Source organism: Squalius cephalus (assembly GCF_949319135.1).
Source record: "Squalius cephalus genome assembly, chromosome: 24".
In the NCBI taxonomy this organism is placed as follows: domain Eukaryota; kingdom Metazoa; phylum Chordata; class Actinopteri; order Cypriniformes; family Leuciscidae; genus Squalius; species Squalius cephalus.
In genome coordinates, this window is record NC_137145.1 from 5,802,680 (window position 1) to 5,829,852 (window position 27,173).

Here is a 27,173-nt window from a genome sequence, read left to right on the forward strand (position 1 = left end):
GACAAATTGTATTTTAAGGGGTACATCAGCTTGTCACTGGAGCAGTACCATTAAATTGACAACTTCATACCTTTTTACCCCTATAAGGTTAATAGTAATACTTTAAGGATACATATTACTACACTAAGGTACTAATAACATGCACCTTTTATGGTACAAACTTGTCATTTTATGGGTAATAAACAGTGACAATCTGTTGGACCCCTAAATATAAAATTTGTGTGACAGTGTATGTAGAAGCATGATTAAGATAAATCAGAACACCTTAGCAATAGTAACTCCCTCACAACCTCATAACCAGAATACCAGAGCACTACATTTTGCCACTTAAAATTTCTTCAGAGAATGTCTAAGGCTGCATCTGGAATCTCATACTTCCCTACTACATAGTAGTTGAAAAACAGTATGTGACAAAATAAGAATGTCGGAATGTCCAGATGACCTAATTCTTCCAGGAAATTTCTAAAGTGTGCTTACGATGGACACTTTACTATCCCATGAGGCCACGGGAGAGGATTTACGAATGAAAGTCAGTGAAGCAACGTAACTGACACTGGTAGGTCACATGATAAGTGAACATGGCAGATGTACATCCATATTGCATTTATACTACACAGATTCATACTATATAGAACATACTTTTTAGCCATTGTGAAGTAATTACTTATTCAAAATAAGTACCTACTTAAGAGAGTATATGCAATTTCAGACACTGCAACATATAGTATCAGTAAGCGGCGTGCCACAGATTTGAGTCCATAGAAGAGTGTCTTGTGCCAACATCCCTTACAAGAACTGCCAGCCATGTCACAGAATCACACAATTGTTTCTGTGTTGCCTAATACTTGAATGGAGTTCTAAAACAAATAATGACCAGACAGTATATCTTTATTAAGTGTTTAACAGAGCATTACTTTATGCAACACAGCGTTGTTAGAATTGGCCAGAGTCTTTAGATAAATCTCCCCCTGACAGTGGATGTGCCCACAGCATAAAACTACTTTTCCAGCATGTTATCATTGGACACGTTTCAATTGTTGTATATCTTCTTGCACAATGAGCGTTTTAAAAGGCAACAGCTGTGGCAGAGCGTCGGAGGGGACATTTTAATTCTCCCTGTGGTGTAACTGCAACAGAGGAAAAAACAGCAATTTCAGAAGGGTCTCTGCAGCCGTGTCCTAGTTACATTTCATTTACTGCGCATTTACGTTAGTCGACTAGAAGAGTCTTGGTTGACCAAAATTTTATTAGTCGGTTAGTCGCAGCAAAAAACCTCCACAGGAAGTGGCGAAATCACGGAGTCCGTGAGGGACAGATCGTTAACGGCAGGAAATCCAAACATTCGCCTATCGTTCATCGACATCAAATATGGCGTATCACTGGAAACATGCAGCTATTAAGTAGTAGCAACTTTAAAAGTCTGCTCGCTCTAATGCTAACCTAGATAAATGTGCGCTATGAACCGAAACTCGGTGTATACTTGCCTCACAGACATGAGAAATATATCTATAGAAAGCTTGAAATGTCTATTGTGAAATGAACCATTTCAAATGGAAAATAAATATTCTCAGATTATGTAATCCGTATGAAACGTGCATATAGGCCACTAGTCAGCCTTGTCGACTTAATCTCTGCAGCTGAAAACACAGAACTTATTAACAATAAATTATTAAAACGTTTTGACAGTCATTACATTTGCCGGTGCGCTGTGGCAAGCTTTATGCGTGCGTTTGAGTGCTGATTAGGCTATATATTATATAGGCAATTAAAAGCTCATTATTATGATTTATGGCTTATTAATATAAACGCACAATTAGTCGACTAACCGCTTAAATGAACGACTACTCGACTAGAAAAATCTTTAGTCGAGGGCAGCCCTAGTAAATTTGCCAACAAATTCATTTGCATGTGAAAATATGATTTTATTAATATTTTTTTTAAATGATTTTTTAAAATATGATTTTGTAAAGGCAGCCAATACACAAGCCAGTTCAGGGGAGGTATGAGTGTGTAATAGGTGATGTATAGTATAGGTGATTTCAAAAAGTCAAACAAGATAGCAGACGTTGGAGAAATTCATCCAGGAATGTTGTAAACTAAGATTGCTGTTACATGCTAAGCGTAGCGTGACGCACACATGACCATATGCACATGTTTGTTTTTAAATGACTCATCTCTGAGCATCAGGGGTTTTTGTGGGCCGGGGTTCTTTGAAACTGCCTGTAAACTTTTACTACTAGCATCTTACGTTTCACAGAAACCAGTGCAAATCCAGCCTCCCAATAAGAAGCAGCTGAACGTGAGAGTAATTAAGACGGCTTCACACAAATGAAAAACAAACTGGAAAGCCACACAGGTCTAATCCTGCTTTTGTGTGGATATTTCAAGACATGCGATGAATAAACGTGCAATTTTAACAGATCAACTTTAAATACCACCGAATTACGTCTATATTCTAATGGACTCTAACTATATTTTCTTTGGGAGTTGGGGGCACGTCAGAGAGAAAACATGGCGGACAAAATCGATGGCGCGTCTATATTCACAGTAAATTTGTATTGTATGATTTTAAAACAAAAAAAGTTTTAGAAAATCGGACACAAAGACAAAGAAGATTGTGTACTTAACGGCTAAATAGCTATTTGAGATTGTGTTGCTTTTTATGATTCTCAGATTGGTGTTAATTTTCTGTACAGCATCATGGGTAATGTAGTTTTTCACCCGTAATTGCACTGTTAAACATTTATTTTCAAATAAGATGAAATAATGTGGGCTGACGGCTTCAGCAGAAATAAATACCATGGATTAACAACCTCGTAACTCACAGTAAAGCAGTCTTTAGGGGTTTGTAAGTTATTGTTCAAAATCAATTTCCTTATGGAGAAAATGAATGGAGTTTTTATTTCCCGAACCTGACTGTTGCACTCTATATAGCATGTACGGTCACAGGTTACAATGGCTTCATCCAGTCATAATTTAATAATAATCCAGTCATAATCCAGTTAGAATCTGTTTTATCAGTTGGATTTAATCGGAGTAATCAATCCACCACGTAAAATGATTCATTAGCATACTGTGGCTTGCATCTTCACAACATACTGTAGTAAATTGACAATTAATACACAATGTGCAATTGCGGGTTTGGGTTTAACAACATTTTCAATAACGTGAGTCATGTGAGTCATCCAATTAGAATTTAGTCTAGAGTCTTTTATAATCAACTTATAATTAATCACCCATGAATCATCATGGTAAAAGATCATATCCATATGATTTGCACGTAACCTTTCCTCCAGTGGCACCATAAAACCAAGAGCGGCCGTCTCTTTTCTCTGCAGGTGTGTGTCATCCACCTGAGTTGTGCTTCCTGTGCATTTTCCAAAGTTCTTGACGTTAATCCGGTTGTATTTCAGCTCCGCTAGTGTCTGATTCCCTCCACATGGGACTACATCCATGAGCTGTGATCCAAACCTGAGGGGAGCATTTTAACAGAACCAGAATACAATGCTGTGATTCTGAAATCTTTTGGCATGTTAAATTTCTTGATTCAACCAATTTTTCTGTTGTTAGCCCGATCTAGCAATTATACAACAGTAGATGTATTACCAACCTTTTCTGAGGGCTTTCTACAGCATGAATAGACTTATAGTCTTACATATTTCACATAATTTTAGGGCTAGATGTGTTAGCTGAGGAACTGCCGTTGAGGTGAATGGCAATGCTAACAGTTAGCCTAGCTTTTTCCAGGTATTACAGACCTCTTTGGTTCTTACAGCCGATACCTTATTTTCTCTCTCAGGTTTCCGCTCTGGATGTAACATCCTTTAGCAGGTATATTAAAAAACCCTAAGCTGTGCTCTGAGAGTTCAGACGCTAATGAGAAACACATGCATGGAGCGAAAAGTGAGATCAGAACCAGAGGAGCATGGGAAAAACAAAGCAACACTGGCATAGAAAGGTGCACTCTCAGACTTGCATCATAGGTGACGTTAAACGCTTTTCTAATTTTCCTGTGGGACATTTGCAGTTTTGGTGTGGATTATGATGATTTCAGTTATCAATGGGTCACATTAATTGACACTAGTGTCTCCTGGGCTGCGTTTCTCAGAAGCATTGTAAGCATAAGTTGATCATAGAGACAATTGGTGGCAATGGTTCTAAGATCAACTTAGTCTTACGATACTTTTAGGAAACGCAGCCCAGGACACACATAGCAACTGCGTAACAATAGGCTAAAACCTCTCATAACACCATAGAAACTGTATAACAACATGCTAAAACCACTCAGGACACTCTAGCAACAGCATAACATGCTAAAACCACTCAGGACACTGTAGCAACATCATAACAACATGCTAAAACCACTCATAACACCACAGAAACTGAATAGCAACATGCTAAAACCACTCAGATGCCCTAGCAACAGCATAACAAAATATTAAAACCACTCATAACACCACAGAAACTGTATAGCAACATGCTAGAACCACTCAGGACACTCTAGCAACATCATAACAACATGCTAAAATCACTCGTAACACCACAGAAACTGTATAGCAACATGCTAAAACCACTCAGGACACTCTAGCAACAGCATAACAACATGCTAAAACCACTCGTAACACCACAGAAACTGAATAGCAACATGCTAAAACCACTCAGACGCCCTAGCAACAGCATAACAACATATTAAAACCACTCATAACACCACAGAAACTGTATAGCAACATGCTAAAACCACTCAGGACACTCTAGCAACAGCATAACAACATGCTAAAACCACTCGTAACACCACAGAAACTGAATAGCAACATGCTAAAACCACTCAGACGCCCTAGCAACAGCATAACAACATATTAAAACCACTCGTAACACCGCAGAAACTGTATAGCAACATGCTAAAACCACTCAGGACACTCTAGCAACAGCATAACAACATGCTAAAACCACTCATAACACCACAGAAACTGTATAACAACATGCTAAAACCACTCATAACACCACAGAAACTGTATAACAACATGCTAAAACCACTCAAACGCCCTAGCAACAGCATAACAACATGCTAAAACCACTCGTAACACCACAGAAACTGTATAACAACATGCTAAAACCGTTAAAACCACTCAGGACACTCTAGCAACAGCATAACAACATGCTAAAACCACTCGTAACACCACAGAAACTGTATAACAACATGCTAAAACTACTCAAACGCCCTAGCAACAGCATAACAACATGCTAAAACCACTCGTAACACCACAGAAACTGTATAACAACATGCTAAAACTACTCAGATGCCCTAGCAACATCATAACAACATGCTAAAACCACTCATAACACCACAGAAACTGAATAGCAACATGCTAAAACCACTCAGACGCCCTAGCAACAGCATAACAACATGCTAAAGCCACTCATAACACCACAGAAACTGTATAGCAACATGCTAAAACCACTCAGACGCCCTAGCAACAGCATAACAACATGCTAAAACCACTCATAACACCACAGAAACTGTATAACAACATGCTAAAACCACTCATAACACCACAGAAACTGTATAGCAACATGCTAAAACCACTCAGATGCCCTAGCAACAGCATGCCAGCATGCTAAATCCACTCAGGACACTAGCAGCCGTATGACAACATGCTAAACCACTCAAAACAGACTAGCCTAGCAACAGCATAACACCCAGAGTGGTGTTAGGCTGTTGTTATATTGTTAGGATGTTCTGAGTGATTTTAGCCTAAAATGTTGATCTCCGGTTGCTAAAGTATTCCAAGTGGTTTAGTATGTTGTTAAGTTACTAGGGTATTCTGGGCGGTTTTAGCATGCTGTTGTGTTGTTCTAAGTGGTTTTAGGATGTTATGTGGTCGCTTATATGTGAGTAATTGTTTTAGCATGTAATTTTACAGATGCTAATGCATTCTGAGTGGTGTAAGCAGGCTGTTTTGTGGTTGTCAGTTGGTTACGTAGAGACCCAAATCAAAAGTGTTTACCAAGTCTTGATTATGATATTCGGGTCTCTAAACATGTCTCGGCTCCCTCTTTCAAAGTAAATCTCTTAGTCTGCCAGGCAAAAATAGTAAGTCTGAAAATAATATACATAAATAAAACAATAAGTAGGCTAATACGACCTTCCTCAAATGGCCACACAATCTGAGGTATCATTGCACACAAATGGTACAGGACAAGTTACATGCCAATAAAAACTTTTAAGGTTCTGTTCAAGTATAACAGTGACACTTACCTTAGCAAGCACTTATGACATTATTTATAAGAGTGGACTTATAAATATAAACCATAAGTAGAGTCAAATTGAAATTTACCTTGACATTTGCTTGTGCTGTGGGATATGAGGCCATCTACTGGTCCTGGAGCTCACAAATCTTTGGTTCTTTCCCAGAAAACACTGTTTAACTTGGCAACAATGACACTGTCCAAAACTCTTCAGGCGGTCAACGAGAAAGAGCCAGAATGTGATTAAAGCCTCATACCGAAGGAAACAAAAGGCCCTTTTCTCAACAAATCCAGCACAGTGGCGATTCCAGCGTGAGTCAGAGTTTGTTAGATACTGAGAATGACCAACGATAAACTGATTTCTTGTTGTTTTACTGACTTTGTGCATCCTATAATAATCACTGCAACACAGTTGATTTGATTAAAAGTCACTGAGCAAAAATGATCTGATGCAATGACATTTTTTAAGTGTCCAAATGCCTTTTAGGGACACTATAGAGGTAAGTCAAATGGTTATTTTGAGATGAGGTTAAATACAACTTAATATTATAATTGGTGCAATAAGCAACCATGTGGTTTTGTTTATTCAACGTTGGCATCAGTGAAACCATGCAAACAATGATGTCTTTTAGAGGATGTAATCAAAAAAGGTAGCTTTTTCCACAAAGGTTATGTATACTAAGGTCTCAGAGGAGTGTGTGTGTGCAAGAGAGAAAACAAACAAAAGCCGTATCAGTCGGAGCAGATCGTCTGGAGCGTGTCCAGTGTTAATGCAGCTAATTTTCTGATTTAAACACATTTACAACCTCAGCAGTGCCTTTACTTTATAACAATGCCTCATGCTGGCTTGTTATGGTGTATATAGCTGTAAATACATCAGATATGTCATACATTTACATGCTCCAGGCATTGACTGAAGAGTACAGCCTCAATAAAACCCCAAATTAAAGGTTTATTTAATTATAAATAAACTCTGCTGCTCTACAGAGGCTTGGAAAACACAACCCTAAGCATTTGGAAGGCAATGATTAATGCAGAAGCACAGATTTTACTCTCACGGTAACATATTACAGATGAAATTACCTTGTTCTCATACCTGACAACATGGTGGAGAATGTAAGAGAAAACCTGATGGTTTGAGTCTGCAAAGAAAATCTGACCCATTTCCCTGCTGTCTGGTGGAGACATGCAAAATATGGGTTCTGTTTGGTTTTATCATTATCTGGATCGTGCTGGAAGCCAGGATGATGTCTGGATTAATTGGAGGGGAAAGGGGTCTTCCTTGTCTGGAATATCACTGCCAGATAAAACAGTTTCAGGGAAATGGAAAAAAAAATTGTGAACATGTCCAGGAAAATAGATTCATAAAACTATTTTACTCACATCTGCACTTACTAAAAGTACTGCAGCAGGTCAGCAGTGGTATCAGATGGCTACTAATACCATTGTATTTAATGTATACCAATATATAGTCTAATTATCATATCCATATGCCATCAGGGTACTGCAAGGCAGTGTTGTTATTGTTATAACTTTTCAAAATAATTTCCAGTTATTGAATTAAAGCTCAAATAAAATAAAATGTATCTACTTAATGAAAAAATTGAAAAAAATGTAACAGCATTTTTATAGCACACATGATAAATCTGACAAATACATAATTTAGCTGAGGTACATAATGATTAATATAAAAAATAATTAATTAATATAATAAAATATAAAATGTAAAACTTAACCAAAAGTAGAAATGTAGCCTTGACAATTAACTGAAATGACAAATTATTATTATTATTATTTTAAGAAAAAATAACTATTAAAAATGGCAAAAATCTCATAACAAAATGAATAAAACTAACATAAAAAAGAACACTGAAAAAGAAATAATGATAGCATGTAAAAAATGGTCAGATAACACTGCTATTAGATATCAAAATATCAATAAGTGTTAATTAGCCTAAATGTTTGTCTTAAATTGTTTTATTTAAAACATGACAACTTTTTGAGAAAAGTGCTTGAAAAGTGAGCTAGTGCTATTTTCCTCTAATAAATGCTACTTGGTATTACTGTCTAATATTTTTTTTAATCTTAATTTTTAAGCGTGGCTTCAGTGGCCAGATAATCTTTTTGAATCACTTGCTCTTCGGTCAATGGCGGCTCCTAGTGGACAGGCGTGTAAACTACAACAGCACACGCTGGCCAACAGATGTCAGCAGCGGCTCGTTCACGGTCACGATGGCATTTTAGTTCACAAATTTAATTCCCCCATCTCCATTAGGAGTGATCAAACTCCATTAAGCAACACCTCCAGTGAAGCATGTAAAATAAATGGGTATTTGTTTCTAAGGCAATTCTAATTTCCTTTCCTCTAATGTAACAACTCCTCCAGATATACTAATACTATTGAGGTATGTCTAAAACTTACTCAATATGCCACTTGCTTTAATTAGACGTTCTGCACACAATTATAAAAGTGACTGGAATAGTTCACCCACAAATGAAAATTTTGTCATCATTTGCTCACTGTCCTGCTGGAATATCCAGTTTGAACTGCTAGCTCTGAGCATGCTAGCTGGTCGAAGCTAGTCATTAGCATTCTGTGGAGAATAAACAACGATGTTTTGCGGAATGTCTAAGCAGTTCTTTTCCATACAATGACAGTGTTGAGCTACAAAATGTCTGAAATTGAATGCAAACATGATATTTGATATCTAATTGAATAAGGACTTACATTTTGTACCACTTTAGAAGACTTGAAATAGGCCTACACCTCTTACTACAGATAGCCTAACATTAATTGCACTTTTATCATGCCTTTAATCATATTTGGAGCTTGACAGTCACTATTCATGTTAATTGTATAGCAAAAAGCAGCTTGGACATTCTGGAAAAAACATCTCCATGAAGGAAAATATAGGCTATGTTTTTTAAACAACAGGAGGATGAAAAAAATGACAAAATGTTTACTATTCTGTTAAATTAATTAGATGCTATCATTTACTCACCCTCATGTCATTCCAAACTTCTTTCTTTCTTGCAAGTAATGCTATAAAGGAGACATTTTAGAGGTTCACACTCAAAACATACATTTACCAGGGCCTGTTTTTGCAAAAAGGGACAAAAAACACCATCCCAGCTAACAGGGAATGTTCTCATAACTTTGGCTAACGTTGTGGCAAGGTTCTCTTAAAGTTATTCACAAATGTTCTTCCAGTTCTTAACAGACCGTTTGTTCAAAGTTGTCTGGTCTTTAATGGTCTCAAAACGTCATTAAAAAAAAAAACTGTATTTTTCTGAAACGTATTCTTTTTTTTTTTTTTACTTTACAAATTACTTCCGTTCAGAGAACCTACAAAAGTAAAATTCCTATGATAAATTGAATGTTCTGTCTCACATTGCATTACCAAAAAATATTTTTATTAAAACATTCAAAATAACATGTTCATAACTAAATGGTAACGTTAGCAAAACGTTCTTAGAAGATTTTTTTGTTAGCTGGGATAAAAGCAGACAGTCCATAGTCATACGATAGCTTTGTGTCAGGAACATCAAGACACATCTCCAGTTAAAAGCATGAAACCAAACACCATTGTTTCTTACATCTTGTAACCAAATGTGTAGTGGCAATTTAAAATATGCTTATTTGAAACGATTTGAACTCTGTAGCTTGACAGTCATTGATTTTCATTTTGGGGTGACCTAAACCTTTAAAAAATGGCCGTTTAAGAAGCAGGTAACATATACTGTGATCCATCTATGCGTTTCTCTCTCTCCTCTCCATCATTCCTGTCCGTCCATTAGAGCGAGATGCTCCGGGTAGGAGGCTGACCTCCTTACCAACACTGATACAGTCCCCTGAGAGACGCGCGCCCCATTTAGACATGCTGACTGAGGACTTTCACCGTCTTCTCTCAAACTCTGGACTCTAAACTCAGCTCCTCCGTTTCAGACTTCACATCAGACAGTCAGGATTTCAGAGGGATTCGATTCCATTCAACTGTTAAACTGTGTTCTGGCACGGCACGCTACGTGGATGAGTAATGAAGAGAAATGTCAGACTGCAGGGAGACAACAAAAAATACATCTGACTATTTACTTTGCTTACAAGATGCAAGGTTATACGAATAATGTTGTATTCTAATTTCAGGCCTCAGAAATGTCAAAAATAGGCTAAATGCAGCCTGTTTCACAATACCCAACCAGTGAGGGAAAATATTGAGTCTCTCACACACACACGCGCGCACACACGCAGCTGGAGACAAAGACTCGAGACATGTTTGATTAGCAATCCTCCATATGAAAGCACAAACAGCTACTTGTGCGCGATTGTAACAATGCCATCAAAATGCAAAAAGAAATACCAGCAGAGAAAAATATGGTTTGCCTTTTAATTTGATGATAGTCACATATATATCCTGCACAAATCCCAGAATTTAAAGGTTCTGTAAAAGACTGCAGAATCCAGGTTGCAACCTACATGCATCATCTGAGCAACTGCAATTAGGATAAATGGGAATGCTAACAGATCGGTGATATCTGTCATATAATATGGACATTTTTTGGTTGGTAATAAAAAAAAAAGAAAGAATTACAGTACCATTCATTTTGTATACACTACTACTACTAGTCAGTAAGTCACTTAAGCTGCATTTATTTGATCCAAAATACAGTAAAACAACAATATTGTGAAATATTATGAATTTAAATGAACTGTTTTTATATTTTAATTTATTCCTGTGATGTCAAAGCTAATGTCCAGTCTTCCGTGTCACGTGATCCTTCAGAAATCATTCTAAGCAGATTTGCTGCTCAAGAAACATTATTATCATTGTTGAATGTTGTGCCTAATATTTCTGTGGAAACCATGATATATATTTTTGGGGATTATTTGATGAAATCTGAAGTTCAAAAGAACAGCATTTATTTGAAATAAGAAATCTTTTGTAACATTATAAATGTATTTACTGTCACAATCTAATACTCACCTGATGAATAAATTATTTACTTTTTTTTATCTTACTGAACAAAGATTAACGGTAACGCATGAATGAACAATATTAATAAAACTTATTAATACATTAAGTTCACAAGCTCAAGAATGCCCTTAAAGACTTGGTGTCTTGAATGTTCAAGCATTGCTAACAGGACTTTTGAACCCTCTTTGAGACCCTCGGCCGGGTCACAGGTGTCCTCTGGGTCAGTGGAGTCTGGAAGACTGGAAGATCAGAGCAGGGCACTAGCAATGGAGCGTCAGTCTGGAGCGGACACCTCGGTGCAGTAGCTCAATGGGACGTCCAGTCCGACGACGGGGCCCACAACACTGATCCAGGTCACGATATAGTTCACCCTCCTGAGAACAGATGAGATAATCACATTGCAGTGCTGCAATTTGAAAAATGTTTATATCTAATCATATATTGAATTGATATGGCTAAATCGATGGATATGCCAGATCTGATAACATTTAGAGCTAAATAAGACAGATATAAAACTGTGAGATGATATAACACCATTTTAAAATGTTAAAAGAACATTTCTAGATTAAATAAAACTTTTATTAAAAGCATGCTCTACATTACCACAGAAAATAATGTTGATTTGTCCCTCATTTAAAATAGAAGTCTATGGGACAAGTATTCTGGAGGGTTTAAAAGCAGAAATTTAAAGCTTGCATTTTTTATTAAAGCATGTACATAAATTATAGATCAAATTTGAATTTGAGCTGTAAAAATCGAATCTAAATCATATTTTTTGTGGACGTTGCTTGGTGGATAAAATTGATGGATATGAGCTGGCTTACAGGGTATTATTAAATGAAAATCAAGTAGAATTAAGTCACAATTAAAATAAAATTGCTGAATTTTATTTGTTTAAAAGAGTGCTCACAAATTGTTAATTAATATTATTATTATTAATAATAATTAAAGGAGCTGTATGTAAGATTGTGGCCAAAACTGGTACTGCAATCACTTTCAAATTACTGTAGAGCGGTGTATCCCCTCCCCCTCCCCCCTGATTTGAGGTTGCCAGATATGCTGCAGGATCCAGCAGGAACATAGGCTGCTACAAGGAGCTGCAGCTGTGGTAACTAGAGCAGAGCTGGCAACCCGGATGCCGAAACACTACTGATTTCGTGATTGGTAGATAGGTGGAGGGTGGGGCTTCAGGACAAAACACAACATGACAACATCAACATCAGTTGAGGGCTGCAACTTCACTTTTTAAATGACAATATCCTGGCCGTACTACTGTTGTCAGTGATATAAGTATTTGAAATGAACATGATTTCTTAATGTCTAGTGACATATCAGGGCCATTTTATGATTAATTGAAATACATTTCTTACATACAGCTCCTTTAATATTATAAAATTAATTACCATTAAAACAATTAAATATTATATTTAACTATTATGAAATTTATAATAAAAAATATATATAATTAAAATATCATATAATATAAATAATTTATATATCATTGGAATTTCCTAAAGTAATTCTCCAATGCTTTATGGATAGTTAAGTCATGCCTATTTGTGCAGATTTTAACCGGGTTTACTTTTTTAGTTGGTCAAGACAAGACAGAAAAGGTTAGAAAGCGATAGTTTCATGCTAATATAAGTAATGTTTAAGTCAAATGTTTACATTTTCAAAGCTTATGCATAATTATTTTATATTTTAAACATTTATTCATTATGTTGAATGCCTACTAGGATTCCATTGGAAGTGTAATACTCAGTCGAAATATATTTTCCATGGTATCCAACAAGCTGTTGACTGAATTTCACACAGCGTTCCTATAGCACAAACAGTAGAGCACGACACTAGCGACATTAAGGTCATAGGTTTGATTCCCAAGGACTGTGTGCGCAGATAAAATGTGTATCTTGAATTCTATGCAAGAAAAAAGCATGTGATGAATGTAAATGTAAACCCAGAATATTCATTTCCCAGAATGCATGACTACTGAAGCTGCAGCAGAGAGAAACTCACTTGTTTTCAGCTTGTGCCAAATCCAGAGCAGGTTTCATAAACTCCTCAGTGCGACATGGATGAAGCATGAAAAATGGTTGGCCCAGTAAAGGATGTTCCTACACACACACACACACACATTGCATTCAGTTCTTTGTTAATATCTATTCTGACCTCATTTTTTATAAGGAACAGGTTCTCACTGTCACACGCTGTAACACAGACATTAAACCAGTGCCACAACATGTGTTTTTCCATCTTAACTCAATGTTAACTAGTCACACGATACTTTTCATTACCCAAATTCAATTACGCTCAAAGCTACGGATAAATTAAAAAGAAAATTACGAGGCAGACTTAAGCAAATCTGCCATGCAACACATGGTCTTCATTGGCACCCTGCTGAGCCGCTCTTGAGTGAGTCTCGCACACTGGAGGGCACTCATGCACAGCAGAGATGGAGGAATGTCCTATCCCATAATACTACACCATCACAGACAGCTTCTTATGGAGCATTGGAAGGAGTCATACTTAGGAAGAGGTTTGGAGCAAAGGCAGAGGAACAATCTGAAATGTGACAATATAAAATTTCTGTTGAATCGACAATAAACGGCGTTATTCCGTTACTTCCATAACCTGATGTAATCTGAAACAGAATATTCATATTTATTATAAATTCATAAAGAAAAAATAATAATAATATAGAATTAAAGGTGCAGTCCGTAGTTTTTCCTCTTTGTCGCCATCTCTGTTCGTAATCTGCAATTGCAGTTATTCGCGGAATTATCAACTTTACGTGGGTTGTGCCTCGGCACAGCGCGGATGAATCCAAAGCTGAGGAGAATGTGCGGCTGTCAGTCGCCGCGCCGATGTGGATACTGGCATTCAGAATCACAGATTCTACTTTTTGGAAGTATGACCAACATATGAGTTTTCACCGGAAAATGTCATCTGAACAAGTAAGTAACATCCACTTTTGTTCTGACCAACTAAGGGGAAAAAAACATTGCAGTAAATCGCGCTGATCGCTTATCATATTACGTCAAACCGTGCAAATTATACTTTGTTCTCAAATTGTTAATGTTAAACATCAGCATTGCGTGACTACATTTAATGCCTTTCCGATATTTATCCTCGTTTTCGCATGGGTCCGGTTGCATTCTTTTTATCTGTAGCCTCTCCGAAGTCCGAAGTCTTTTGCATTTTAAAACGGGTGAATCTCCAGTTGTCACTGGTGATTGTCGTTTGAACCTTTCTGGATCCGCCATCAAATTGATAAGTTTATTTATATCAAGTGCTGTGAGAAAAGGCTATAAATCTCCACCTCCAACATCCTCACGCTCATAGCCTACTAGCCGAGACTCCTTCTTTATGTGTACAGATGTGACGTAATGACGCAAAGACATGCTTGAATTTCCGCAGATATCCACCAGTACCACTGGAATTAAAAACATTACAAGCTTACCGTTTTGAATCGAGCTAAGGCAAGCAGATAGTTTTGAACACTGGCTGGTTATGTATTTGCTCAAAAATTTATTTTGGATAATTTTTAACCCAAAAAAGTTACGGACTGCAGCTTTAAATATAAATCCAGAAAATGATTGTCATTTGTTTAAAAAAGTGCTCACAAATTCACTATTTTACTAAATTAATATTAATTAATAATTATTAATTATAATATTATAATTGATCATTATAAATTATTATTTTTTAAAAAGTTGGTTGTAATTTTATATATATATATATATATATATATATATATATATATATATATTATTTAAATATTATTTACATACTTAAATATTATATATTTCTATATATTTATTTAAATTTTACATACATACATACATACATGCCACTATATTAGGTACAACTTGTGCAGGGTTGGTCGCCATTTTTCCTTTAGAACTGCCTTAATTCTTTGTGGCATAGATTCAACAAGGAAACATTTGGAAACATTTGTAATGAGTGGTTATTTGAGTTACTGTTGCCTTTCTATCAGCTCAAACCAGTCTGGTTGTTCTCCTCTGACCTCTGGCATCAATAAACTCACTGAACACTTTCTCTTTTTTGGACCATTCTCTGTAAAAACCCTAGAGATGGTTGTGCGTGAAAATTTTCAGATCAGATCAGATCAGCAGATTCTGAAATACTCAGAGCAGCCCATCTGACACCAACAACCATGCCTCGTTCAAAGTCACTTAAAGGGGTGGTTGATTATTATTTCACTTTTTTAACTTTAGTTAGTGTGTAATGTTGCTGTTTGAGCATAAACAACATCTGCAAAGTTACAACGCTCAAAGTTCAAAGCAAAGGAAGATATTTGCTTTTAAAGAAATCGTTTTTTTAAAGACTACACCAAACGGCTGGTAGGGACCACACGATAAAGTCCTGCACGGGTTCGGGTACCTGCAGTTTATTTTTGCCCGCGTGCCACGCCCTCCCAGGATCTATAACGTTATAGGCTACTTTCAGTTTTAAAGATTCATCATAACCGCGCACGCGATCTGCTTGCAGTCGTCGAGATGGATGCTGAGGAGTTGAAGAAAAGAATAGCTAGTGAAGATTGTAAAGTTGTCGACAATACGTCATCAAAAATCAAGTCCAGTGTGTGGGAGAAATTCAGAGTTATCTGAAGAAAATATTGTGAAAGGCTTTGCTGCATGCATTTTCGTGTTGGATAGCCGCAAATGTGGAACTTCATCGCTGAGCACGCAGATAACTGTGGTAACAAACCAAGCAGTTCTGTCGAACAGTATTTTTCAAATTTAACACTGTTAAGTATGTGTGGTGTGCAGGGCGTGTTTGAACCCAAAATTGTCAGATGTAGGCTAGATGAAATTGCGTGGCATAGTGTTGTAGCCGCGTCTGTTCGATTGGTAAAATGTTAAGGCTACTCAGTTTGACAGCTTCGGCTGAAGTTGTCTTGTGTTAATTGTCGTGTAATAACTTCTGTATGACCTGGCAATAAACATTTTTGTAAGTGTGTCTATAATGTGATAGTCTAAACTGATTTTATTTCGGGTGCGGGTCGGGTCGGGTGCGGATTTTAATTAGTGCTGCTGTCGGAAAAAGGGTCGGATGCGGTTTTAAGCACTGCGGGTACGGGCGGGTACAGATTTACAAAATCGGACCCATGCATGACTCTGCCACACGACATTCCTCCTGGGTTAGTGACATCACTAACCCTAAAATTTACATAAACCCCGCCCCCGGGAACACGCAGTGCATGTTGAGAAGAGGGAAGAGTTGTTGTAGTCAAGCACATTTGTGACTCAGCTCAAGCTGTCGCATCCGTTTTTTCACATGCAATACAGTACGTAACACAAATGCAATAGCATGTCACTCTGTAGGCATCTTACAACAGTTCCCACACAAGCGATTTTATAGATTATATAACTCCACATCAGCAACACAAATTCATCGACAACTAACCATTCAGAAACGTCCTGTTGCATTCTACATGTTGTCACTTCTTGATGAGTCTCTCCATCATTGTCCGACTCCAGTTTAAACATAAAAGGCAGAACATTTTCTGACATTTTAGTGCTTGTCTGCGTGAGGTAATCAGAGCTGCTAACACACACACACACACAAGCTCTTGAAGCTCCCTCTGTGCCGGGAGCAGCAGCTCATTTGCATTTAAAGGGACACACACGAAACGATGCGTTTTTACTGACCATCAAAAAGAGACATTTTTAATATGCTGTAAAAATGATCTGTGGGGTATTTTGAGCTAAAAATTCACATACACACTCTGGGGACAACAGAGACTTATTTTACATATTGTAAAAAAGGGGAATTATACCACCCCTTTAAATCACCTTTCTTCACCATTCTGATGCTCAGTTTGAACTTCAGCAGATCATCTTGATCATGTCTACATGTCTAAATGCATTGAGTTGGCTGATTAGATATTTGCATTAACAAGCAGTTGAACAGGTGTAGCTAATGAGTGTGCATATATAATAATAATAATAATAATAATAATAATAATAATAATAATTACATATTTACATTACTTTGACTGTAAAATCAAAGCTAATGCATAATGAGAGACACAAAAAAATATTATTTGAAAAATGCCTAATAATATTTGTTTTTTTTAAACATTTTAACATCCAAATAACATATTCAATTGCATCGACTTGAGTGGCAAATAAACCACAAGCCAGTTTGAAGAAAGATTTGCAGATTTGAGCACCAACTCAACACCAGAACACACATTTTTGGAGGAAAAGGTGTAAGTGCGCACTTTGAAGACAACTGCAAGGTCCGAGGGTGCCATTTGGGACAGAAGCCTTTGTGTCAGTAAGCACCCGTTTAATCCAGTCATCCAAAAACCTTTTAAAAACTATCCTCTCCGCAAATAAAAACAACCTCAGTGCACTGTCACCATCTGCATTAAAATTCACAACATCAACTGTCTAGATCTATTGCTCTGTTACCGTTCAAGCACCAAAGACATGCTGACTCTTCAAATTCCCTCGACGACGCCTCACTGTTAGCATCAGCGAGATAGAGTTGGACTTTTTCAGGTTATTTGTGAAAAGCAATGCCATTGTGTTCCTATACTGCGGCACGATTCCAGCTCGGTCAGTCAATTATCATGACTTCATCTACAGGCCTCATGGGAGAACAGACTGAATCACTATGCATACCAAACTGTTGTGAACGTGGAGGCTAAACACTGCACTTCAGAGTCTTGTTCTGTTGAAATAGATACTTCTTAAAATACATATATACTGTACACACACACACACATGCATGCATTCAAATCACATACAGTCTTGAATATAAAAGGAACTACAATTTTTTTTTTTTGCAGTGATACAATACAACAGTTGTTCCCAATCTTGGTCCTGGAGTACTGCACATTTTAGATGTGTCCCAAAAAAAACACACCTGATTCAACTCATCAGCTTGTTACTTAAGACTTCAAAACAAGGGCAGTCTAATGGTTAAGAGAGTCAGAGAGTCAGTCTGGTTACCCAAAGGTTGTGGGTTCGATTCTCAACATCTGATGTGCCCTTGAGCAGGGCACCTAACCCCCAATCGCTCCCCGGCCGCAACAGCAAAACTACTCCCTACTCTACTCGCTACTCCTAATGTGTGTGCAGCTGTGCACTAACTTGGATGGTTTGAATGCAGAGGACAAATTCCGACTCCGGGTAACTATACTTGGCCTTCACATGTCACTTTCACTTTCAAGACCTGAAATATGTGTATTAGTATCATGTGTTGTATCAAAAACTTGCAGTTTTGGGGGTATTTCAGGACCAAGATTAAGAACCACTGCAATAGAAGAACCATTTTAGGTTCCCCAAAAAACCTTTTAGTGATCCGTTCTTAATAGAACCATTTTTGTGAAGTGTGAAGAACATTTTAATAATCTAAAGAATTTTTTTTTTCAATTGAAAAGAACCTTGAACATGCATGGGACCTCAGGGAGCCATAGATGCTAATAAAGAACATTCATTTAGGTTCATTTTCATTTTCATGGCACATTCACACTCTGTTCACTGACCGTTATTAATTGAGGCCTTATTGGGTCCTCAAGAGAGAAGGGTTCTGCGTTGTCCTAATCTACTTTGCTACCTCTATTATTGGTTACGCTAAGAATGCGATTTGGGTTTAAGAAAATTGGGGAGATAAAGAAGAGAACGAGAGATATAAGAGGGTAAAAACAGAGAGTGCAGAGAGAAAAGCGAGAGACTGAGCAAGAGATAAAGAGAGAGAGAGAGAGAGATTCCATTGGCGTCACTGCTCGTAAAGGCCTTGATGTGAGTCACTCATGTTTACCTGCGTCAGATGCGGCACTGTTCCATCTCCTGAGCACCTCAAGACCCTCAACCCTTCCGGAGTCTCTCCCTCTGCTTTTACTGCGGTCCCTCTCCTCTAATATCCTCCACTGCCTCTAATCAGCCTTTTTCTGCATCTATCGCTCCATCCATTCACCATCTCCCAGTAATCATGCCTACGGATCTGCGTCCCTCACAGCCTAAGGCAGGCAGCCCTAAACAGCTGGAATCAGTTTTTCCATACGATCCAGGAGATCTACCAGGGAGGAATGCCAGCCATCAATGTAAAGTTTGATCCACATCGTAGCTTATAATGGCCAAGAACCACCCACTAAGACAGGAACAGCTATCTGATTGTCATGTAAACCGACCAAGGATGCATTTACACTGTAGGTTTTGATGCACAACATTTTCACAACGGTTCTATGAATATGCAAATTAGCCCCGCCTCCACTCAATCCCAGATCCACTATTGACATAATTGGCTAAGGTAGTTTGTGACGTCAGAAACACCAGCGATTTCAAACCGCATTTTTGAGACTGTCTTTGGTTCACTGAAAATACTCAACAATGGTGTTGACTTATGAATTTGCAAATGGTTTGTCTTAAAGCATATAAAAGACATCACATGGACATAAACAACATTAAAAGCTCGATTTTCACCAATGGGGGACTTAACAGAATTTTCATTTTTTGGCTATCCCCGAAATATGATATTATATATTTTTTTAATGAAGTGATTTTCTAAATAAGAAACTAAAACTTGCTAGGTAGCGATAAATGTCTAAATGAGTAAGTCAGTGAATCATTCACTCATTCGATTCGTTCAAACGGCGGATTCATTCAGAAGTAAATGGCTCTCTTTAAGAATGGGTCATTGAATCATTGGTTCACCCGATTGATTCGCTCAAAACGCAGATTCATTCAGAACAGACAATATTGTGTTCAAAATATAACACAATATTACTTGTATAAAATCAATATCACATTCATACTCGTGCTATTTGGGACAAAAACAGCACTCGTGTGATAATACGCTCGTTCCTCGTGTGATATTGCTTAACTATATCATATGATATAAATAAATACAAGACAAAAAAAAAATCATATAAAGGCATTTTTGCCCTGAAATCTTGAATTTTAGGGGCATTCTAACTGCATTCTATTTAACCCTCTGGGCTTCTTCATAATTGGGTCACACTTAGCTTCCTCCCGCCCGAAAACGGGCGAAGCCTTAAAATTGTACTTAACTTTGTCCTAGGATAACCATTCAAATATTGTTTTGTTCTATAATGTTTTCTGATTATTATATAGAATTTTTAGAATTTTTTATGATACTTTGCATTAATTATGTAATTTTTATGAGCTATTTTTTCCATTAGAATTAATATTTTTATTTTTATTTTTATTTTATTTATTTTATTTTATTTTTCAATAAATGCAACATTTCACATCAAATTAGAGTGCAGGCCTAAAAAAAAAAATATTTCAAGTGAGAAGAGCGCCACCTAGTGGCTTCAAAATGTATTAATTTGTGTCATGTCCTATAACCGCCCATAGGCGGCCTATAGCTTTTTTATTTATTTATTTGATTTATTCCCATTCGGAAAGAAAACAATTTATTACTAATCAACCACTGAATGGAACAACACAAATTATATATCATTTTAAAGCTTAGAATCTCAGCTTTTTAATGCATCTAATTAAATGTATTAATTCCTAACGAGTGCTGAGTAATCCCTCTAAAACCAAGTGTACCGCCAGCAGGCGCCACCTAGCTGCGAAAATATTTATTACCATATTTTTCAAAAATCTTGCCTTGATAAACACAAAGTTGATGTCATTTGAAAGCTTAGAGTCTGAACTTTACAGTGAATGTATCCACTTTGAAAAACTCTTAAGTATTGCTGAGTTATTTGCTGATACATAGAATTTCTCTTTTTTTCATAATCTATAAAATAATGTACTGCAATGTGTCAAAAACATCATACAGCTCATGAAACATTCTCAGATAATTGAAAATGGCACTTCATTTTTTACAGCATATTATTACAATTAAAATGAGCCCAAAATTAACATAATCTATTGCTTTTATGACAAGATATTCTTCATGGAGAAAAAATTGCCCATGAGGGGGTGTGAAAGACTGTACAAAAAGGCTATCTCTTTTCAAAATGCTGTAATTTTTGATTCCTTTATCCAAAAATTATTATTTTTTTATCCAGATGCAGCTAACATAAAAGAGAAAAAAATTCTTCACTAAAAAAGAATTTTCCTCCTACCTTATTTCCTTCCTGAGTTATTCCATGACAAATATGAAAGATATGCAAAATCATAATAAAAAATATATATATATATTGTCTTTTATCCACCGTTTCTTGGCGGGACAATGTCCAAATGTAATGTAATTTATATTTTCAAAAAATTTAAAAAGAGTTCTTTCAAACGATACCTACCTTTTGACTCTCCTTGCTATAGTTTTGGAGTTATTATGATTATATAATTTTTATATAGTTTGGGGCAAAATTTGCTGTTTCAGTCTTACCAGTTCATTTCTCTGTGTGTGTGTGTGTGTTTGTGTGTGTGGGTGTGTGTGTGTGGGGGGGAGGGTGTCTTTTTTGCACTCTTGATGTTTTAGAGTGTCACCCCTTCATTGCTGTACACTTTTTTTCAGCACAGTGGCTGATCTGTAGCTTGTACCACCAAAAGTTTCTCTGAGTTTTCCTATTTTTTCGTATTTCCCATTCATTTCCTATGTCGCCCGTTTTCGGGCGGGAGGAAGCTAAGTGTGACTTTTTTTTTTACGACCCTTTAACATATCAGAATCATCTCCTTGATTTTTTTGTGTGTTCATATAGGTAATAAAAGAAAAGTCACCAAGTTTCACCCCCATCCGATGAAGCAAAAAAATTAAACAATTCGAAACGTTCAAGTTTTCGCCCGTTTTCGGGCGAAGAAGCCCAGAGGGTTAACTGTGATCGTTAAATCATTTTATTCACGTTATTTTTACCATAATCGACAGCCCTAATATATATATATATATATATATATATATATATATATATATATATATATATATATATATATATATATATATATATATATATATATATATATATATATATGTTAGGGCTGTCAAAAGATTAATCGCGATTAATCGCATCCAAAATAAAAGTTTGTGTTTACATAATATATGTGTGTGTACTGTGTATAATTATTTTGTATATATAAATACACACACATGCATGTATATATTTAAGAAATATTTGCATACATATACTGTATATATATTTATATAGTTTATATTATATATAAATATAATTTCTTTTATATATAAATAACAAATTTTTCTTAAATATATACATGCATGTGTGTGTATTTATATATACAAATTTAATTATACACAGTACACACATATATTATTAAAAAAAACTTTTATTTTGGATGCGATTAATCGCGATTAATCGCGATTAATCTTTTGACAGCCCTAATATATATATATATATATATATATATACACACACACACACACAACTGTGTATTATATATTACCTTGTAACCAGTTGAGTCTTTGAAACTGTGAAAAGCTGGCCAGATGATTTTGAGAAAGCAACTGCCAAACAACAAATTCAGTTTACTCATGATATCACACACATTACCTGTTGGGTCAGCGTGTCCCAGGGTCCCTGTTGTAGTCTCTGTCTATAGTTCGGATGAACATTGCTCCACACCTCCTCAAGAGAGAGGGGATTCCCATCTGTAATGAGTATAAGGTTTCTAATCTGATTACAGTCCGTATAAGTGATCACTTTAAAATGGTTGATGCTTGCATGTGCATATTTGCTAACTTGCTCAATAACAGCTCCAAAAATGTTTACACGGCAGCCTTTAATTTATTTACAGCACAAAGTCAAACTTTGTTGAGCACAGGCGTAAGTCACCGTTCTGCCTGCTTTCTCAAAACTCAAAACACTCCTGTTGAGATGGGATCTCAGTGTAAATGTTGAGTCTGTTTTTGCAGCGCACATAAAACCAGACTTTGAGAAAGCAGAACACAGAGGGTACTGAAATACACACACTGATAAGCGAAACAGACAGCATATAAACAAGACTTTGCAGTTTAATGATAGAATTGCAGTGAGAGAGAATGTCGTGTACCTAACGTAGAGGCTCTGAAATAGAGGACGGGGATCTGATAGCTGCAAGAATACAGAATGTGGTATTCATAGCGCAGCACAGCATGAATTTCACATACTGCCTGAACTCCAGCCGTTTCATCCTCAACGTTTGACTAGAAAACAAGACAGAAAAAAATATAGAAAGTGAGAGATTCATGCCATTCCATGAAATAGATGCAGCCATAAATGCATGGGAGGAAAATGGATGCAGATTAATATCAAGTCTCAAATTTTGAAACAACATTCTAAGTTCAAGGATTAGTTCACTCAAAAATTAATATTCTGTCATCATTTACTCAATCTCTTGTCGTTACAAACTCGTATAAATTATTTCAGTCCATGAAACACAAAAGAAGTTTATTAGAATGTTCACACTTCTCATTGTCATGCACAGAAGTTGCATTTAAAAAAATGTTTTAATATATTTTAACCCGGCAATGATACATTTTTATATGATATTTATTATTATTATTGTATACATTTATATGATATTGCACAATTAAATAGCTTCAGTGTAGCTAGTATTAATGAATTTGACCTTGTATAATATTTTAACAATAATATTTCTTATTTTTAACATTATCATTATTGTTAATAGTTACATAAATATAATATATTATGTATATTATATATATATCATATGATATTTATATTGTTATTTAATAATAATAATATAATTAAAATATTAAAGATCAAATACAATAATAGTAGCTAGCTATGTTAGTAAAGCACGGACACATCGAATTGATCAAAACCAATTGTTAAAGACATTTTTAATGTCAGAAAAGAAGATGTTCTTCTGAACTTTCGTTTTCTGCAAAAATACTAAGCAGCACAATTGTTTTCAAAATTGAGAATAATAAGAAATGCATATTGAGCTTGATATCAGCATGTTATAGTTATTTATGTTGTTTTTGACAGTTTTTAGAGCTCAACAGCATCCGTCCCTGTTCATTTTCTTTGTATAGACAAAAGTCTCCAGAACATTCTCCTTCTGCGCTCCAAAAGACAGTCATTCAGGTTTGGAACGATTCTCATACAACTTCTTGCCACATAAATACTAATTCTGTTTGAACCGATTTAACGATCTTCTACAAGAAAGGAACTGGCTTGAATGAGAAGTCATGAATGGAGCCATATCACATATCTGATCAATGGTACATGAGCAGACTTGTCATAAACCCTGAGCCGTGATGCCAAACCCAAACGTACATCCACACCACCCAGCCATCAACATACGCAAGTGATTCATCGACCAGCATGTGACTTCATTCTTCTTTCCATAACTTGACTGATGAACATGAGACCTCCTGAACAGTCCGTGTGGGCAACAACATGTGTTTACCTTTTTGTTTTCCTCTTGCATCCTTCATATATAGGATGTTGTTGAGATGTTGAGGGAGTTTAGACATTCCACCCTTTATGTTGTGGAACATGACTAATGGTATCATGCACAGGACCCTCGAGCGGGTCCATATGCACAAATGTCGTGCAGACAATTAACCAAGGTTTCCTCTCTTTCATTGGGCGGTGCACACTGGATTTTCTTGCTCCTTCTCGACCTGCAACCCCTGGTGATTAATTGGCTGTCAGAATGTGGTTTAGTGCGCTGCAACTTGCACAAACACAGATAAACAGGAAGGGGTGCCGTCATCCTAGGGAGGAGTTAACAACCATCCCTACAGTGCTGGGAGTAACTACAACTAAAAGCAGCAATGCAACTAACTTACTGTAACTTACAGACTACATCACATTAGGTTCACCAGTAACAAGCAACTTTCACCAACAAGTAGCAATGTAACAACAAAAATCTTGGACAGTCAGGTTTGTTTAAGTAAACCCGTTAATTTGCACAGCTGTAAAGACAATGTAAATAAACTAATCAAAAAGAAACTATTCACTGATTCGAGTCTCTGTGCAGCATTTTGCAAGAAACCCTTAGTGTTTTATGCCATGCTATTGATAAATACTGCTTCGATTAAATTATATATAATATAATCTGCTCATAAATTATTTTAATTGTTATATTATTGTTATCCTTATATATATATATATATATATATCCTTATATACTAGCCTCAGTGTAGCTACCATGAACTTGACCTCAAATAATATTTTTTTCTTTTTGTTAACAATAATATAAATATTTTCATTTTTTATTTTAGATATTTAAAAGATACTGAACCCTTATGTAGCTTTATATATAGCTTATATATATATATATATATATATATATATATATATATATATATATATATATATATATATATATACACACAAATAATAATAATAATAATAATAAATATTATTATTAAAATATTCAAGGTAAAATTCATTAATAGTAAACACTGATGCATATATAAATGTATATATAAAAAAATCATCATCATCAATAATAATAATAATAATAATAATAATAAACAAATATGCTAAATATTATTATTAAATCATAAATATTATTAAAATATTCTAGGTCAAATGTATTAATATTAGCTAACTAAATCAAAGCTATATAAGAGTGCAATATTTGATTTAATATCAAAATTAATATATATAAAATAATGAATACATTATATAATATTATTGTATATACATTTAAAAGATATTGCTGTTGTTAGCTTGTAGCATATAGCTGGATTGTAATGCAAGTAATTTATAATAAAAGGTCTTTGAGCACTCCTAAATGGCACCTGTGATGTGATTTCAGTCATGGAAGCGGCTCTGAGACGCTATGACATCACTATGGCCTTTGCGGTCCACACTGATATGCGCAGGTTTAATTAGCGAAAGTGTCTGAGCGACCAGTTGGATCACCAGAGGCGCTGGCTGTATCCCTGGCAAGTTCAATGCAGGCTCAAGGATTCTTCACGCATCCATGCCTTCACTGATAACATCTCCTCCCTCCCATACAAGCGCAGTCTTGAGAGACACAATACTACTGTTTCACATCCGACGTCTGTCAGGAAAAAAAAAAAAAATTTGGGAAGAGGGAAGGCAGGTCAAATAAAACAATGACATCATGCTTTTTCCAAACAGTACCAGCATTGAAAGGTAAGGGTGTAAAATAATGTGCGAGATGGGGAGTTAAAAGAGAGCGCAAACATGCTAGCAGAAAAACGCATTAAGTTTCAGGCAGGAAATCGTTTAGAAAAACGAATATTCAACAGCTCTCATTCAACCTTTGCATAACTGACTCTTCGACTGCATTTGGAATTCAAATAAAGGACAAAAGTTCAGCTGCCGTGCGCGCGCCTGCAAACACGCTTAAAATGTTCAAAAGGTCAAGTTTAAAAAGGGCCGTTTATTAACTCTGGAACGTGTTTCTAGCAACAACAACTGGCATCCGCCACCGTTTGTTGTCATTCAAATGCTGCCGTGTTTACGTTCGAGCAGGTGTACAGACGTAACGGTGCAATCGCTAAACGACGACACCTGCTCAACTCCACAAACACACAAGGAAAGCAAAGGGCTGTGTGGCACACTGCAGCAGACGCAGTAAATAGCATCTTCTAAATAGGATCTAACAGAGACATGAGCTCAGGTATACACTTTATATGCGCTCCGTTTTTCACTGTCAAAAGGAAGATCAATACTGGACGCGCAATAGCAGAGTAGAAGACGTTCCCCTTGCTTACCTGAATACCAGCGTTTGGCTGGGTAATTTCAGAGGATGATGAAGGATGGGCTCTTTCATTAACCTAAATAAGCCCTAATTACAGGTTTAATTATCCTAGTAATTCCGTTTACATTCTTCGCACTTAAAAGATTAAAATACCTTTTGCTTCTGGGTGCATCTCTTGAGGAATGAATACAGATTTCTTCCTTAGATGTGGTTATATAGCAGCTACGAGAAACTCTAGTATTGGTCGAGACCCAACAATTGGTCTGTTCTGAAAGGTGCTAAAAAATGCTAATTGAAAATAATAAAGTGCATCTATTCATAGTTAGAGGAGACAACACGTGCCAAATCTTTTGTTGAC

The 27,173-nt window shown here is 36.2% G+C and overlaps 1 protein-coding gene and 1 long non-coding RNA gene across 2 annotated transcripts in view; both read right to left on the bottom strand.

Moving 5' to 3' along the window:
• Nucleotides 1–946: 946 nt before the first annotated feature.
• Nucleotides 947–6,522, bottom strand: LOC307152980. The gene is made up of 3 exons (XR_013820099.1): nt 6,336–6,522; nt 3,286–3,471; nt 947–1,127 (listed from the first exon to the last, which is right to left on the bottom strand). It is a non-coding gene; the product is annotated as an uncharacterized lncRNA (long non-coding RNA).
• Nucleotides 6,523–9,645: 3,123 nt separating this feature from the next.
• Nucleotides 9,646–27,173, bottom strand: part of atg10 (ATG10 autophagy related 10 homolog) — a 29,775-nt gene continuing 12,247 nt past the window's right edge. The window contains exons 5-8 of the mRNA XM_079862018.1: nt 23,174–23,306; nt 22,675–22,772; nt 13,236–13,333; nt 9,646–11,593 (exon numbers count right to left, since the gene is read on the bottom strand). Of these exons, the coding sequence (XP_079718144.1) occupies nt 11,494–11,593; nt 13,236–13,333; nt 22,675–22,772; nt 23,174–23,306 (429 nt within the window). The 3' untranslated portion in view covers nt 9,646–11,493. The remainder of the gene's footprint in view (nt 11,594–13,235; nt 13,334–22,674; nt 22,773–23,173; nt 23,307–27,173) is intronic.